The 14,269-nt window shown below is 46.7% G+C and overlaps 1 protein-coding gene across 2 annotated transcripts in view; it reads left to right on the top strand.

Annotated features, from left to right (window-relative positions):
• LOC118936529 (protein tweety homolog 2-like) overlaps positions 1–14,269 on the top strand; it is a 76,286-nt gene that overhangs the window by 19,565 nt on the left and 42,452 nt on the right. For both annotated transcript variants that reach the window (XM_036941966.1, XM_036941965.1), the window contains exon 3: positions 3,742–3,853. In XM_036941966.1, coding sequence (XP_036797861.1) covers positions 3,742–3,853 — 112 coding nt within the window. The remainder of the gene's footprint in view (positions 1–3,741; positions 3,854–14,269) is intronic.

Raw genomic sequence — 14,269 nt, 5'->3', positions numbered from 1 at the left:
AGACCATCCTAGTCTCAGGGTTCTGGAGTAATGGATGGTAGAGATACAGACTGGTATCAATCATGGTTATGATGCTCCAGAGACAGGGTGCACAGTGGTACATCTCTCTCTCTCCCTCTCTCTCTCTCTCTGTCCCACACACACACACACACACACACACACACACACACACACACTCTTACAGGATGTGTTTCCGTCATAACACCTCTCCCACTCCCCCCCCTCCCTGCCTCTGGCTCTCCGGTGGGGGGTGATAACAGTATGCTTGTTCTGTCCATCTGGCCGCCTGCATCTGTTTAAAGATGTCTTGTATTCATTCTGTGGTGTGGACCGTAATATAATGCTTTTATTGCAGCAGGTGGTGATACTCCACAAGTGGTTCATTGAACATATTAAACCAAAAATGTAGGTGGTTACATCAGAAGTAAAGTGTTCTACCTAGTAACAATGATTTAAATGTGTTGAATCACACATTTCTCTGCTCTGCTACTCTCCCTCTCTCTGTTTTCCTGGCCAGACTCCAGAACATTGGCAGTTAGTTAGTGACCAGACTCTAGAACATTGGCAGTTAGTTAGTGACCAGACTCTAGAACATTGGCAGTTAGTTAGTGACCAGACTCTAGAAAATAGGCAGTTAGTTATTGACCAGACTCCAGAACATTGGCAGTTAGTTATTGACCAGACTCTAGAAAATAGGCAGTTAGTTAGTGACCAGACTCTAGAACATTGGCAGTTAGTTAGTGACCAGACTCCAGAACATTGGCAGTTAGTTAGTGACCAGACTCTAGAACATGTGCAGTTAGTTAGTCACCAGACTCCAGAACATTGGCAGTTAGTTAGTGACCAGACTCCAGAACATTGGCAGTTAGTTAGTGACCAGACTCTAGAACATGTGCAGTTAGTTAGTGACCAGACTCCAGAACATTGGCAGTTAGTTAGTGACCAGACTCCAGAACATTGGCAGTTAGTTAGTGACCAGACTCTAGAACATGTGCAGTTAGTGACCAGACTCCAGAACATTGGCAGTTAGTTAGTGACCAGACTCTAGAACATGTGCAGTTAGTTAGTGACCAGACTCCAGAACATTGGCAGTTAGTTAGTGACCAGACTCCAGAACATTGGCAGTTAGTTAGTGACCAGACTCTAGAACATGTGCAGTTAGTTAGTCACCAGACTCCAGAACATTGGCAGTTAGTTAGTGACCAGACTCCAGAACATTGGCAGTTAGTTAGTGACCAGACTCCAGAACATTGGCAGTTAGTTAGTGACCAGACTCCAGAACATTGGCAGTTAGTTAGTGACCAGACTCTAGAACATGTGCAGTTAGTCACCAGACTCCAGAACATTGGCAGTTAGTTAGTGACCAGACTCCAGAACATTGGCAGTTAGTTAGTGACCAGACTCTAGAACATGTGCAGTTAGTGACCAGACTAGAACATTGGCAGCTAGTGAATGACTGATGGATATGAAGGTCAGTGTGCATACAGGGTGGGATGGGGGTTGGTGCACCATGACAGAGATCCTGGTCTGCTCTGTCTGTAACGGGATTCTTCCTGGGAAGGAGAGGCGGACCAAAATGCAGCGTGGTTATAATTCATGGTTCTTTAATAAAGAAACTATACATGAATAAACTACAAGAACCGTGAAAACCCGAAACAGTCCCATGTGGTACAAATACTGACACAGGAGACAATCACCCACAAAACCCAACACCAAACAGGCTACCTAAATATGGTTCCCAATCAGAGACAATGACTAACACCTGCCTCTGATTGAGGCATATCAGGCCAAACACAGAAACAGACAAACTAGACACACAACATAGAATGCCCACTCAGATCACACCCTGACCAAACAAAACATAGAAACATACAAAGCAAACTATGGTCAGGGTGTGACACTGTCCAATACAGTGATTGATGACTTACATCCTCAGGGACACAGAACCTCCCTAAAACCTGTCCCAGTGTGTCTAACCTATGACCTCTTACATAATGACCTCACTGGTACCAGATGTGATGGACAAGTATAATTATTAATGGGGGACATGAGTACAGGTCTACTGGGAGGTAGTAGCATTGTAATGTCTAGGCAAACGTGTCCTGTTACAACACAGCCTAAAGGAAGGTTGAGAATGCATGGTGCCAGACAGGTTTCTGTCTGTGTCTCGTTCCTTGGGGCTGTGGTTTTGGGGATTTGGGTTGATTTAACCCGTTGACACGTACGAACACACGAGTGTGATCATTCAACAGTGGTCTCTGCAGTGTTCGCTCAAACCGGGGTGATTAGAACACTTTTTTACAACTTGATTGGAGTCCACCTACATGATGATTAGGAAAGACACACACCTGTCTATATGAGGTCCCACAGTTGACAGTGTATGTCAGAGCAAGAACCAAGCAATGGGGTTGAAGGAATTGTCCGTAGAGTTCAGAGACAGGATTGTGTTGAAACACAGATCTGGGGAAGGGTACCAAAAATGTGCATTTCAAAATGTCATTATGGGGTATTGTGTGTAGATTGATGAGGGAAAAAATGTATTTAATCTATTTTATAATAAGGCTGTCATATAACAAAATGTGGAAAAAGTGAAGGGGTCTGAATACTTTCCGAATGCACTGTATATATGGTGCATTGGTACCGCTTGCTGTGCGGTAGCAGAGTCAACCAACTATGACTTGGGTGGCTAGAGTCTTTTTTAGGGCCTTCCTCTGACACCGCCTGGTATAGAGGTCCTGGATGGCAGGGAGCTGGGTCCCAGTGATGTACTGGAGTCGCTATCCATGTCAGAGGAGCCTGTCCATTCTGGGATACAGGTCCTCTGACACCGCCTGGTATATAGGTCCTGGATTGCAGGGAGCTGGGTCCCAGTGATGTACTGGAGTCATTATCCATGTCAGAGCAGCCTGTCCATTCTGGGATACAGGTCCTCTGACACCGCCTGGTATAGAGGTCCTGGATGGCAGGGAGCTGGGCCCCAGTGATGTACTGGAGTCATTATCCATGTCAGAGCAGCCTGTCCATTCTGGGATACAGGTCCTCTGACACCGCCTGGTATAGAGGTCCTGGATGGCAGGGAGCTGGGTCCCAGTGATGTACTGGAGTCATTATCCATGTCAGAGCAGCCTGTCCATTCTGGGATACAGGTCCTCTGACACCGCCTGGTATAGAGGTAACCATGCCATTGCAGCTCAGCTTGGCTCAGTTGTGTGAAACAGGGTATCAAAGTGTCCTGTACTTGAGAGAGAGAGACGTTTCCTCTACAGAGAAAGAGGATATATTTAACCAATGTGTCACGACGACACAATGACACATGTTGCTCAGTGTGAAGTCTAGCGACGGGGTGAGGAGACAGATGAGCGGAAGGAAGGAAAGAAGGAGGAGATATTGGAGAAAAGAGAGAAGGAAAGGCGAGAGCTATAATCACCCTTCAGAGACCTCTCTTCTTCCTATAGAGAGCTGCAGTGTAATAGGCTGCATATGGCAGACAGGCAGTATTGTGGGATACATCTCAGTTCAATAGCACTCTTCTTTGTGCCTTTGATTCAGCCGTTTTTATTGGTTTGATTGAGTTACAGATGAAGATGAAACAAAGTGCCCCTCCCCTCAAATCTTTCCCGCGACTATTTTGTAAAAGCAATTTTGTTTGTTACTTGATTTGGACCAAGATTTAGTTCCAATGTGAACATGAAGAAATGTTAAAAAGTTCTCTGTTTTTAATGTTTATTTCTTCTGTTGCAGCTCTGCTGTTGGAGTGGGTTTCTATGGTAACAGTCAGACCAATGACGGGGTGTATCAGCTGACCTACTCCCTCCACAATGCCAACCACACTCTGGGTGGCCTCAACAGCTTGGTAAGATACCAGGACACAGCTCAGTAGAGTCCTGTACACTGGTACAGTTGGCTAAAGGGCAGAATTGTAACTTGAGGTCAGTGTGCGTAGCTTCCATTTTCATGCCAGTCCCCCATTAAAATGTTGTTTTTCAATATTCAATACAGCTAGTAGCTATTTGTCTTGTATAACCCCAGTCCTTCTAGCTACAATGTTGTGGTCTGTTGTTATGGACTCTGTAAATATGACTGTAGTGGTCTGTTGTTATGGACTCTGTAAATATCACTGTAGTGGTCTGTTGTTATGGACTCTGTAAATATGACTGTAGTGGTATGTTGTTATGGACTCTGTAAATATCACTGTAGTGGTCTGTTGTTATGGACTCTGTAAATATGACTGTAGTGGTATGTTGTTATGGACTCTGTAAATATCACTGTAGTGGTCTGTTGTTATGGACTCTCTAAATATCACTGTAGTGGTCTGTTGTTATGGACTCTGTAAATATCACTGTAGTGGTCTGTTGTTATGGACTCTGTAAATATCACTGTAGTGGTCTGTTGTTATGGACTCTGTAAATATCACTGTAGTGGTATGTTGTTATGGACTCTGTAAATATCACTGTAGTGGTCTGTTGTTATGGACTCTGTAAATATCACTGTAGTGGGATGTTGTTATGGACTCTGTAAATATGACTGTAGTGGTCTGTTGTTATGGACTCTGTAAATATCACTGTAGTGGTCTGTTGTTACGGACTCTGTAAATATGACTGTAGTGGTCTGTTGTTATGGACTCTGTAAATATCACTGTAGTGGTATGTTGTTATGGACTCTGTAAATATGACTGTAGTGGTATGTTGTTATGGACTCTGTAAATATCACTGTAGTGGTATGTTGTTATGGACTCTGTAAATATGACTGTAGTGGTCTGTTGTTATGGACTCTGTAAATATCACTGTAGTGGTCTGTTGTTATCCAGTTCGGTAAATAACAACTACCAGCTTATTTTACACGCAACAAAGGTTTCCTTTGTTAATGGAGGGTTCATCATCTGTCCCAGTAAAATCACACGCCCTGGGGGGGGCTCTATCCCCTTATGATCCCCCAGTCCTGGTAGGGGGTGACTGGTGGTGGAGCCTGGTCCCTTCTGGTGGTGACCTGCTTCCAGCCCGTGGAGTGTGGCGGGGGGTGATGGAATTGAAGTGGGGGTTTAGAGGGGGTGGATGGAATGGAAGTGGGGGGGTGTAGTAACAGGGGTGATGGAATAGAGAAATGGTAAAGGGGTGAGGTGCAGTAACAGGGTGATGAATAGAGGAGAGGTAGAGGAGAGGTAGAGGGGTGAGGTGCAGTAACAGGGTGATGAATAGCGAAGAGGTAGAGGAGAGGTAGAGGAGAGGTAGAGGGGTGAGGTGTAGTAACAGGGTGATGAATAGAGGAGAGGTAGAGGAGAGGTAGAGGAGAGGTAGAGGGGTGAGGTGCAGTAACAGGGTGATGAATAGAGGAGAGGTAGAGGAGAGGTAGAGGGGTGAGGTGTAGTAACAGGGTGATGAATAGAGGAGAGGTAGAGGAGAGGTAGAGGAGAGGTAGAGGGGTGAGGTGCAGTAACAGGGTGATGAATAGCGAAGAGGTAGAGGAGAGGTAGAGGGGTGAGGTGCAGTAACAGGGTGATGAATAGAGGAGAGGTAGAGGGGTGAGGTGCAGTAACAGGGTGATGAATAGCGAAGAGGTAGAGGAGAGGTAGAGGAGAGGTAGAGGGGTGAGGTGCAGTAACAGGGTGATGAATAGAGGAGAGGTAGAGGAGAGGTAGAGGGGTGAGGTGCAGTAACAGGGTGATGAATAGAGGAGAGGTAGAGGAGAGGTAGAGGGGTGAGGTGCAGTAACAGGGTGATGAATAGAGGAGAGGTAGAGGAGAGGTAGAGGAGAGGTAGAGGGGTGAGGTGCAGTAACAGGGTGATGAATAGAGGAGAGGTAGAGGAGAGGTAGAGGGGTGAGGTGCAGTAACAGGGTGATGAATAGAGGAGAGGTAGAGGGGTGAGGTGTAGTAACAGGGTGATGAATAGAGGAGAGGTAGAGGGGTGAGGTGCAGTAACAGGGTGACGAATATAGGAGAGGTAGAGGAGAGGTAGAGGGGTGAGGTGCAGTAACAGGGTGATGAATAGAGAAGAGGTAGAGGAGAGGTAGAGGAGAGGTAGAGGAGTGAGGTGCAGTAACAGGGTGATGAATAGAGGAGAGGTAGAGGAGAGGTAGAGGGGTGAGGTGCAGTAACAGGGTGATGAATAGAGGAGAGGTAGAGGGGTGAGGTGCAGTAACAGGGTGATGAATAGAGGAGAGGTAGAGGGGTGAGGTGTAGTAACAGGGTGATGAATAGAGGAGAGGTAGAGGAGAGGTAGAGGGGTGAGGTGTAGTAACAGGGTGATGAATAGAGAAGAGGTAGAGGAGAGGTAGAGGAGAGGTAGAGGGGTGAGGTGTAGTAACAGGGTGATGAATAGGGGAGAGTTAGAGGGGTGAGGTGCAGTAGCAGGGTGTTAGAAGGTAGTAATAGTCTGGGGTAGTAGAGGGTCTGTTAGAAGGTAGTAATAGTCTGGGGTAGTAGAGGGTCTGTTAGAAGGTAGTAATAGTCTGGGGTAGTAGAGGGTCTGTTAGAAGGTAGTAATAGTCTGGGATAGTAGAGGGTCTGTTAGTCAGGAAGTAGAACAGGGATTATCTCTCCATCTGTCTGTACTAATGGTGGTTCAGCTCCTTTCAGTGTTTCTGGACACATTACTCTCATAACTCCCTATAAACATCCAGGTTATACACATGCACACACACACATACACACACCACTCACACATGCACACACACACACATACACACACCACTCACACATGCACACACATACACACATCACTCACACACACATACCACGCACACACACACCATTCACACCAAGCACACACACACTCCAGATGCTCCAGATACTCAACTAGTCTAAAGAAGGCCAGTTTTATTGCTTCTTTAATCAGGGCAACAGTTTTCAGCTGTGCTAACATGATTGCAAAAGGGTTTTCTAATGATCAATTAGCCTTTTAAAATGCTAAACTTGGATTAGCTAACACAACGTGCCAGTGGAACACAGGAGTGATGGTTGCTGATAATGGGCCTCTCCGCACCTGTGTAAATATTCCACATGAAATCAGCAAATTTCCAACTACAATAGCAATTTACAACAATGTATACACTGTATCTCTGATCAATTTGATGTTATTTTAATGGACAAAAAAAAAATGCTTTTCTTTCAAAAACAAGGACAATTCTAAGTGACCCCAGACTTTTGAACGGCAGGGTACCTCCAGGTTGTTTTGTGTCCCGGGAGTTTCCCATTGTGGTCCAGTGTGATTCCTGGGGCCTGCCATCTATGCTGGGATTGATTGTAGTGAACAGTCCTCCGGGGAAACAAACAGAGACTTCCTTATTTAAACCAGAACAGGAAGTAGTAACAAACATGTTTTATAAATCTAATTTGTGGCAGTTGTAAATGCACTGAGGTAGAGTGTTGGAATCTCCCCAAAGGTCCTAAGATGTCTCCTCAAATGCTTCTCTATTCCAACCAGTTTATCTGGTTTGATGACGCTGGGGCGTGTTGTCTGGTAAAATCCCCCCTCTTAAATGAACAGTGGTTCTATCAGCTCTCTGTCTTCTGTCCCAAATGGCACTCTATTCCCTATGTAGTGCACTACTTTTGACCAGCCTGGTCACTATTTAGGGAATGGAGTGCAACTTGAGACACAACCTGTGTCTGTCACTGTGTGACAGTGCTGGCAGCCTCTTCTCTCTGTGGTGAGAGACTGAGTTGAGAGCAGCCCAGGTGCCACACAGCCAGGGGCCACACAACCACACAGCCAGGGGCCACAGAGTGAAACGGGGCACAGGGCCACTGATGGTTTGGCGGCAGGCCTCGGCCCCATGTAAATAACCACTCTACTCTGGAAACCTGCTAGACTAGTCATTACCTGGGTAGTGTTCAGAAGGTGGAAACGTTTCGAAACGAGAAGGTATTACCTGTCTCTCTAAGAAGACAGATATTCATGTTGTGTTACAAAACATTTTGGGATGTCATGCCCCTTACTGAACAGGGCCCAAGACTATCAGTTCTAGTCTGTTAGATGCAGGGACGAACAGATCCATACGTTACATTGATAGTTAGCCACACCTCCACCACTATGTGGTTATTTTTGGGGGGAATTCTTCATTTCTCTCATAAGTTCTCTGAAGGCCATTTGTTACCAGGGTGTGCTGCTTAGAAATCAATGAGGAGGGCCTCCCGGGTGGCGCAGTGGTTAAGGGCGCTGTACTGTACTGCCAGCTGTGCCATCAGAGTCCCTGGGTTCGTGCCCAGGCTCTGTCGTAACCGGCCGCGACCGGGAGGTCCGTGGGGCGACGCACAATTGGCCTAGCGTCGTCCAGGTTAGGGAGGGATTGGTCGGTAGGGATCTCCTTGTCTCATCGCGCACCAGCGACTCCTGTGGCGGGCCGGGCGCAGTGCGCGCTAGCCAAGGTTGCCAGGTGCACGGTGTAGCCTCCGACACATTGGTGCGGCTGGCTTCCGGGTTGGAGGTGTGCTGTGTTAAGAAGCAGTACGGCTGGTTGGGTTGTGTATCGGAGGACGCATGACATTCAGCCTTCGTCTCTCCCGAGCCCGTACGGGAGTTGTAGCGTTGAGACAAGATAGTAGCTACTACAACAATTGGATACCACGAAATTGGGGAGAAAAAGGGGTAAAATTCAAAAAATAAAAGAAATCAATGAGGAAGTAGGACAAATAAAGATTTTTTTTGAGGTTGCATGACGTCAATGAAAAAGAACAATACGGTGTGACTGTTATGGAATTTGATGAATTCTGGATATAATTTACAACAGAGAAAGACCCCAGTTAGCTGGAGACTCAGACACTATACAATATATATATCTTACTCACAGTATGTCTCTGAATACAGTGTCTCTCTGAATGTATAGTTTACTTTATACATGTACGGTATGATCCAGAGATATGCTTCCACCTCTCCTTCCAGACCAGGTAGACCTATAGACCTATAGGCTGTGAGGCTTCCACCTCTCCTTCCAGACCAGGTAGACCTATAGGCTGTGAGGCTTCCACCTCTCCTTCCAGACCAGGTAGACCTATAGGCTGTGAGGCTTCCACCTCTCCTTCCAGACCAGGTAGACCTATAGACCTATAGGCTGTGAGGCTTCCTCCTCTCCTTCCAGACCAGGTAGACTTATAGACCTATAGGCTGTGAGGCTTCCACCTCTCCTTCCAGACCAGGTAGACCTATAGGCTGTGAGGCTTCCACCTCTCCTTCCAGGCCAGGTAGACCTATAGGCTGTGAGGCTCCCACCTCTCCTTCCAGGCCAGGTAGACCTATAGGCTGTGAGGCTTCCACCTCTCCTTCCAGACCAGGTAGACCTATAGACCTATAGGCTGTGAGGCTTCCTCCTCTCCTTCCAGACCAGGTAGACTTATAGACCTATAGGCTGTGAGGCTTCCACCTCTCCTTCCAGACCAGGTAGACCTATAGGCTGTGAGGCTTCCACCTCTCCTTCCAGACCAGGTAGACCTATAGGCTGTGAGGCTTCCACCTCTCCTTCCAGACCAGGTAGACCTATAGGCTGTGAGGCTTCCACCTCTCCTTCCAGACCAGGTAGACCTATAGGCTGTGAGGCTTCCACCTCTCCTTCCAGACCAGGTAGACCTATAGACCTATAGGCTGTGAGGCTTCCTCCTCTCCTTCCAGACCAGGTAGACTTATAGACCTATAGGCTGTGAGGCTTCCACCTCTCCTTCCAGACCAGGTAGACCTATAGGCTGTGAGGCTTCCACCTCTCCTTCCAGGCCAGGTAGACCTATAGGCTGTGAGGCTCCCACCTCTCCTTCCAGGCCAGGTAGACCTATAGGCTGTGAGGCTTCCACCTCTCCTTCCAGGCCAGGTAGACCTATAGACCTATAGGCTGTGAGGCTTCCACCTCTACTTCCAGGCCAGGTAGACCTATAGGCCTATAGGCTGTGAGGTTTCCACCTCTCCTTCCAGGCCAGGTAGACCTATAGACCTATAGGCTGTGAGGCTTCCACCTCTCCTTCCAGACCAGGTAGACCTATAGGCTGTGAGGCTTCCACCTCTCCTTCCAGACCAGGTAGACCTATAGACCTATAGACCAACACTAGCTTACTACTGGGACTCACTCAGGAAACTGAGGGGGCCTGAGGAGAATGTCAACAACACCAAGGTGGAGACTGAAGCATGGTGATGCAATTTACTGACACATAACTGGATTGGTTTTGATACTGTCAACATAGCCTAGTCTAAGATACTAGCTGAACTAGGATTGGTTTTGATACTGTCAACATAGCCTAGTCTAAGATACTAGCTGAACTAGGATTGGTTTTGATACTGTCAACATAGCCAAGTCTAAGATACTAGCTGAACTAGGATTGGTTTTGAGACTGTCAACATAGCCAAGTCTAAGATACTAGCTGAACTGTTTTTAAATATATAAAAACCCTTGAATGAGTAGGTGTGTCCAAACTTTTGACTGGTACTGTATATACTACAACAACAATATTTGGGGGCGCAGATTTAAGGCATTGGCTCTAATAATGTTCTTAGGTAGGCATTTCTTAGGCCCCTGGGCTATATGGTGTGTCATTTAACAGTTGGGTGGAGCATGGAAATGGAGAGTTCTGCTAGAGGTCAGTACTAGACATAGTAGAGTTCTGCTAGAGGCCAGTACTAGACATGGGAGAGTTCTGCTAGAGGCCAGTACTAGACATGGTAGAGTTCTGCTAGAGACCAGTACTAGACATGGTAGAGTTCTACTAGAGGTCAGTACTAGACATGGTAGAGTTCTACTAGAGGTCAGTACTAGACATAGTAGAGTTCTACTAGAGGTCAGTACTAGACATGGTAGAGTTCTACTAGAGGTCAGTACTAGACATGGTAGAGTTCTGCTAGAGGCCAGTACTAGACATGGGAGAGTTCTGCTAGAGGCCAGTACTAGACATGGTAGAGTTCTGCTAGAGGCCAGTACTAGACATGGTAGAGTTCTACTAGAGGTCAGTACTAGACATGGTAGAGTTCTACTAGAGGTCAGTACTAGACATGGTAGAGTTCTACTAGAGGTCAGTACTAGACATGGTAGAGTTCTACTAGAGGTCAGTACTAGACATGGTAGAGTTCTACTAGAGGTCAGTACTAGACATGGTAGAGTTCTACTAGAGGTCAGTACTAGACATGGTAGAGTTCTACTAGAGGTCAGTACTAGACATGGTAGAGTTCTACTAGAGGTCAGTACTAGACATGGTAGAGTTCTGCTAGAGGCCAGTACTAGACATGGGAGAGTTCTGCTAGAGGCCAGTACTAGACATGGTAGAGTTCTGCTAGAGGCCAGTACTAGACATGGTAGAGTTCTACTAGAGGTCAGTACTAGACATGGTAGAGTTCTACTAGAGGTCAGTACTAGACATGGTAGAGTTCTACTAGAGGTCAGTACTAGACATGGTAGAGTTCTACTAGAGGTCAGTACTAGACATGGTAGAGTTCTACTAGAGGTCAGTACTAGACATGGTAGAGTTCTACTAGAGGTCAGTACTAGACATGGTAGAGTTCTGCTAGAGGCCAGTACTAGACATGGTAGAGTTCTACTAGAGGTCAGTACTAGACATGGTAGAGTTCTGCTAGAGGCCAGTACTAGACATGGTAGAGTTCTACTAGAGGTTAGTACTAGACATGGTAGAGTTCTACTAGAGGTCAGTACTAGACATGGTAGAGTTCTACTAGAGGTCAGTACTAGACATGGTAGAGTTCTACTAGAGGTCAGTACTAGACATGGGAGAGTTCTACTAGAGGTCAGTACTAGACATGGTAGAGTTCTACTAGAGGCCAGTACTAGACATGGTAGAGTTCTACTAGAGGTCAGTACTAGACATGGTAGAGTTCTACAAGAGGTCAGTACTAGACATGGTAGAGTTCTGCTAGAGGTCAGTACTAGACACGGTAGAGTTCTACTAGAGGTCAGTACTAGACATGGTAGAGTTCTACTAGAGGTCAGTACTAGACACGGTAGAGTTCTACTAGAGGTCAGTACTAGACATGGTAGAGTTCTACTAGAGGTCAGTACTAGACATGGTAGAGTTCTACTAGAGGTCAGTACTAGACATGGTAGAGTTCTACTAGAGGTCAGTACTAGACATGGTAGAGTTCTACTAGAGGTCAGTACTAGACATGGTAGAGTTCTACTAGAGGTCAGTACTAGACATGGGAGAGTTCTACTAGAGGTCAGTACTAGACATGGTAGAGTTCTACTAGAGGTCAGTACTAGACATGGTAGAGTTCTACTAGAGGTCAGTACTAGACATGGTAGAGTTCTACTAGAGGTCAGTACTAGACATGGTAGAGTTCTACTAGAGGTCAGTACTAGACATGGTAGAGTTCTACTAGAGGTCAGTACTAGACATGGTAGAGTTCTACTAGAGGTCAGTACTAGACATAGTAGAGTTCTACTAGAGGTCAGTACTAGACATGGTAGAGTTCTACTAGAGGTCAGTACTAGACATGGTAGAGTTCTACTAGAGGTCAGTACTAGACATGGTAGAGTTCTACTAGAGGTCAGTACTAGACATGGTAGAGTTCTACTAGAGGTCAGTACTAGACATGGTAGAGTTCTACTAGAGGTCAGTACTAGACATAGTAGAGTTCTACTAGAGGTCAGTACTAGACATGGTAGAGTTCTACTAGAGGTCAGTACTAGACATAGTAGAGTTCTGCTACCTGCCAGTACTAGACATGGTAGAGTTCTACTAGAGGTCAGTACTAGACATAGTAGAGTTCTGCTACCTGCCAGTACTAGACATGGTAGAGTTCTACTAGAGGTCAGTACTAGACATAGTAGAGTTCTACTAGAGGTCAGTACTAGACATGGTAGAGTTCTACTAGAGGTCAGTACTAGACATGGTAGAGTTCTACTAGAGGTCAGTACTAGACATAGTAGAGTTCTACTAGAGGTCAGTACTAGACATGGTAGAGTTCTACTAGAGGTCAGTACTAGACATAGTAGAGTTCTACTAGAGGTCAGTACTAGACATGGTAGAGTTCTACTAGAGGTCAGTACTAGACATAGAAGTGTTAATTTTGCAGCTGTTGCGGGTGGTTTGTCCAGAAACTGTCTGGTTGGAAACTGTCCTGCTGAGGTCCTCCTGGCTCAGGTCCTGCTGAGGTCCTCCTGGCTCAGGTCCTGCTGAGGTCCTCCTGGCTCAGGTCCTGCTGAGGTCCTCCTGGCTCAGGTCCTGCTGAGGTCCTCCTGGCTCAGGTCCTGCTGAGGTCCTCCTGGCTCAGGTCCTGCTGAGGTCCTCCTGGCTCAGGTCCTGCTGAGGTCCTCCTGGCTCAGGTCCTGCTGAGGTCCTCCTGGCTCAGGTCCTGCTGAGGGCCTCCTGGCTCAGGTCCTGCTGAGGTTCTCCTGGCTCAGGTCTTGCTGAGGTCCTCCTGGCTCAGGTCCTGCTGAGGTCCTCCTGGCTCAGGTCCTGCTGGAAAGGGAGGCCCTGCAACATCTTCAGTTGAATCAAAGCTGACAGTTATTTGACAGTCATTTATAATCTACGGAATGTATCAATGGCAGATACACTCTAGTCATGACATTGTGATATCATCAACCCGCGACCATCTGTATCCCACCACACCCCCCACATCTGACAGTCACACACACATGTGCATGTGTACATTGTTACACATATGCTCTCTCCCTCTCCTCTCTCCCTCCACCCCCTCCACACCCACTCTACTTACTTTAGGATATAAAGCAGATCACGTTCTTCTTTTGTCTGACTCAGTGGCCTTGTGGTTAGAGGTCTGCCCTCAGAATGTGAAGGGTTATGAGTTCAATCCCCAGCTGAGTCACACCGAAGACTGTAAAGATTTGTCCTAATGCGTCACTGCTTGACGCTCAGCATTAAGGAGCTAGATTGGGGGTAGACTCGCATCCTGTCCAAGTGGTGTACTGGTGCATTAAGGAGCTAGATTGGGGGTAGACTCGCATCCTGTCCAAGTGGCGTACTGGTGCATTAAGGAGCTAGATTGGGGGTAGACTAGCATCCTGTCCAAGTGGTGTACTGGTGCATTAAGGAGCTAGATTGGGGGTAGACTAGCATCCTGTCCAAGTGGTGTACTGGTGCATTAAGGAGCTAGATTGGGGGTAGACTAGCATCCTGTCCAAGTGGTGTACTGGTGCATTAAGGAGCTAGATTGGGGGTAGACTAGCATCCTGTCCAAGTGGTGTACTGGTGCATTAAGGAGCTAGATTGGGGGTAGACTAGCATCCTGTCCAAGTGGTGTACTGGTGCATTAAGGAGCTAGATTGGGGGTAGACTAGCATCCTGTCCAAGTGGTGTACTGGTACATTAAGGAGCTAGATT

This window comes from Oncorhynchus mykiss, chromosome 13, assembly GCF_013265735.2.
Source record: "Oncorhynchus mykiss isolate Arlee chromosome 13, USDA_OmykA_1.1, whole genome shotgun sequence".
NCBI lineage: Eukaryota > Metazoa > Chordata > Actinopteri > Salmoniformes > Salmonidae > Oncorhynchus > Oncorhynchus mykiss.
The sequence above is the reverse complement of the archived record's forward strand: the minus strand, read 5'-3'. Positions and strand labels throughout refer to the sequence as shown.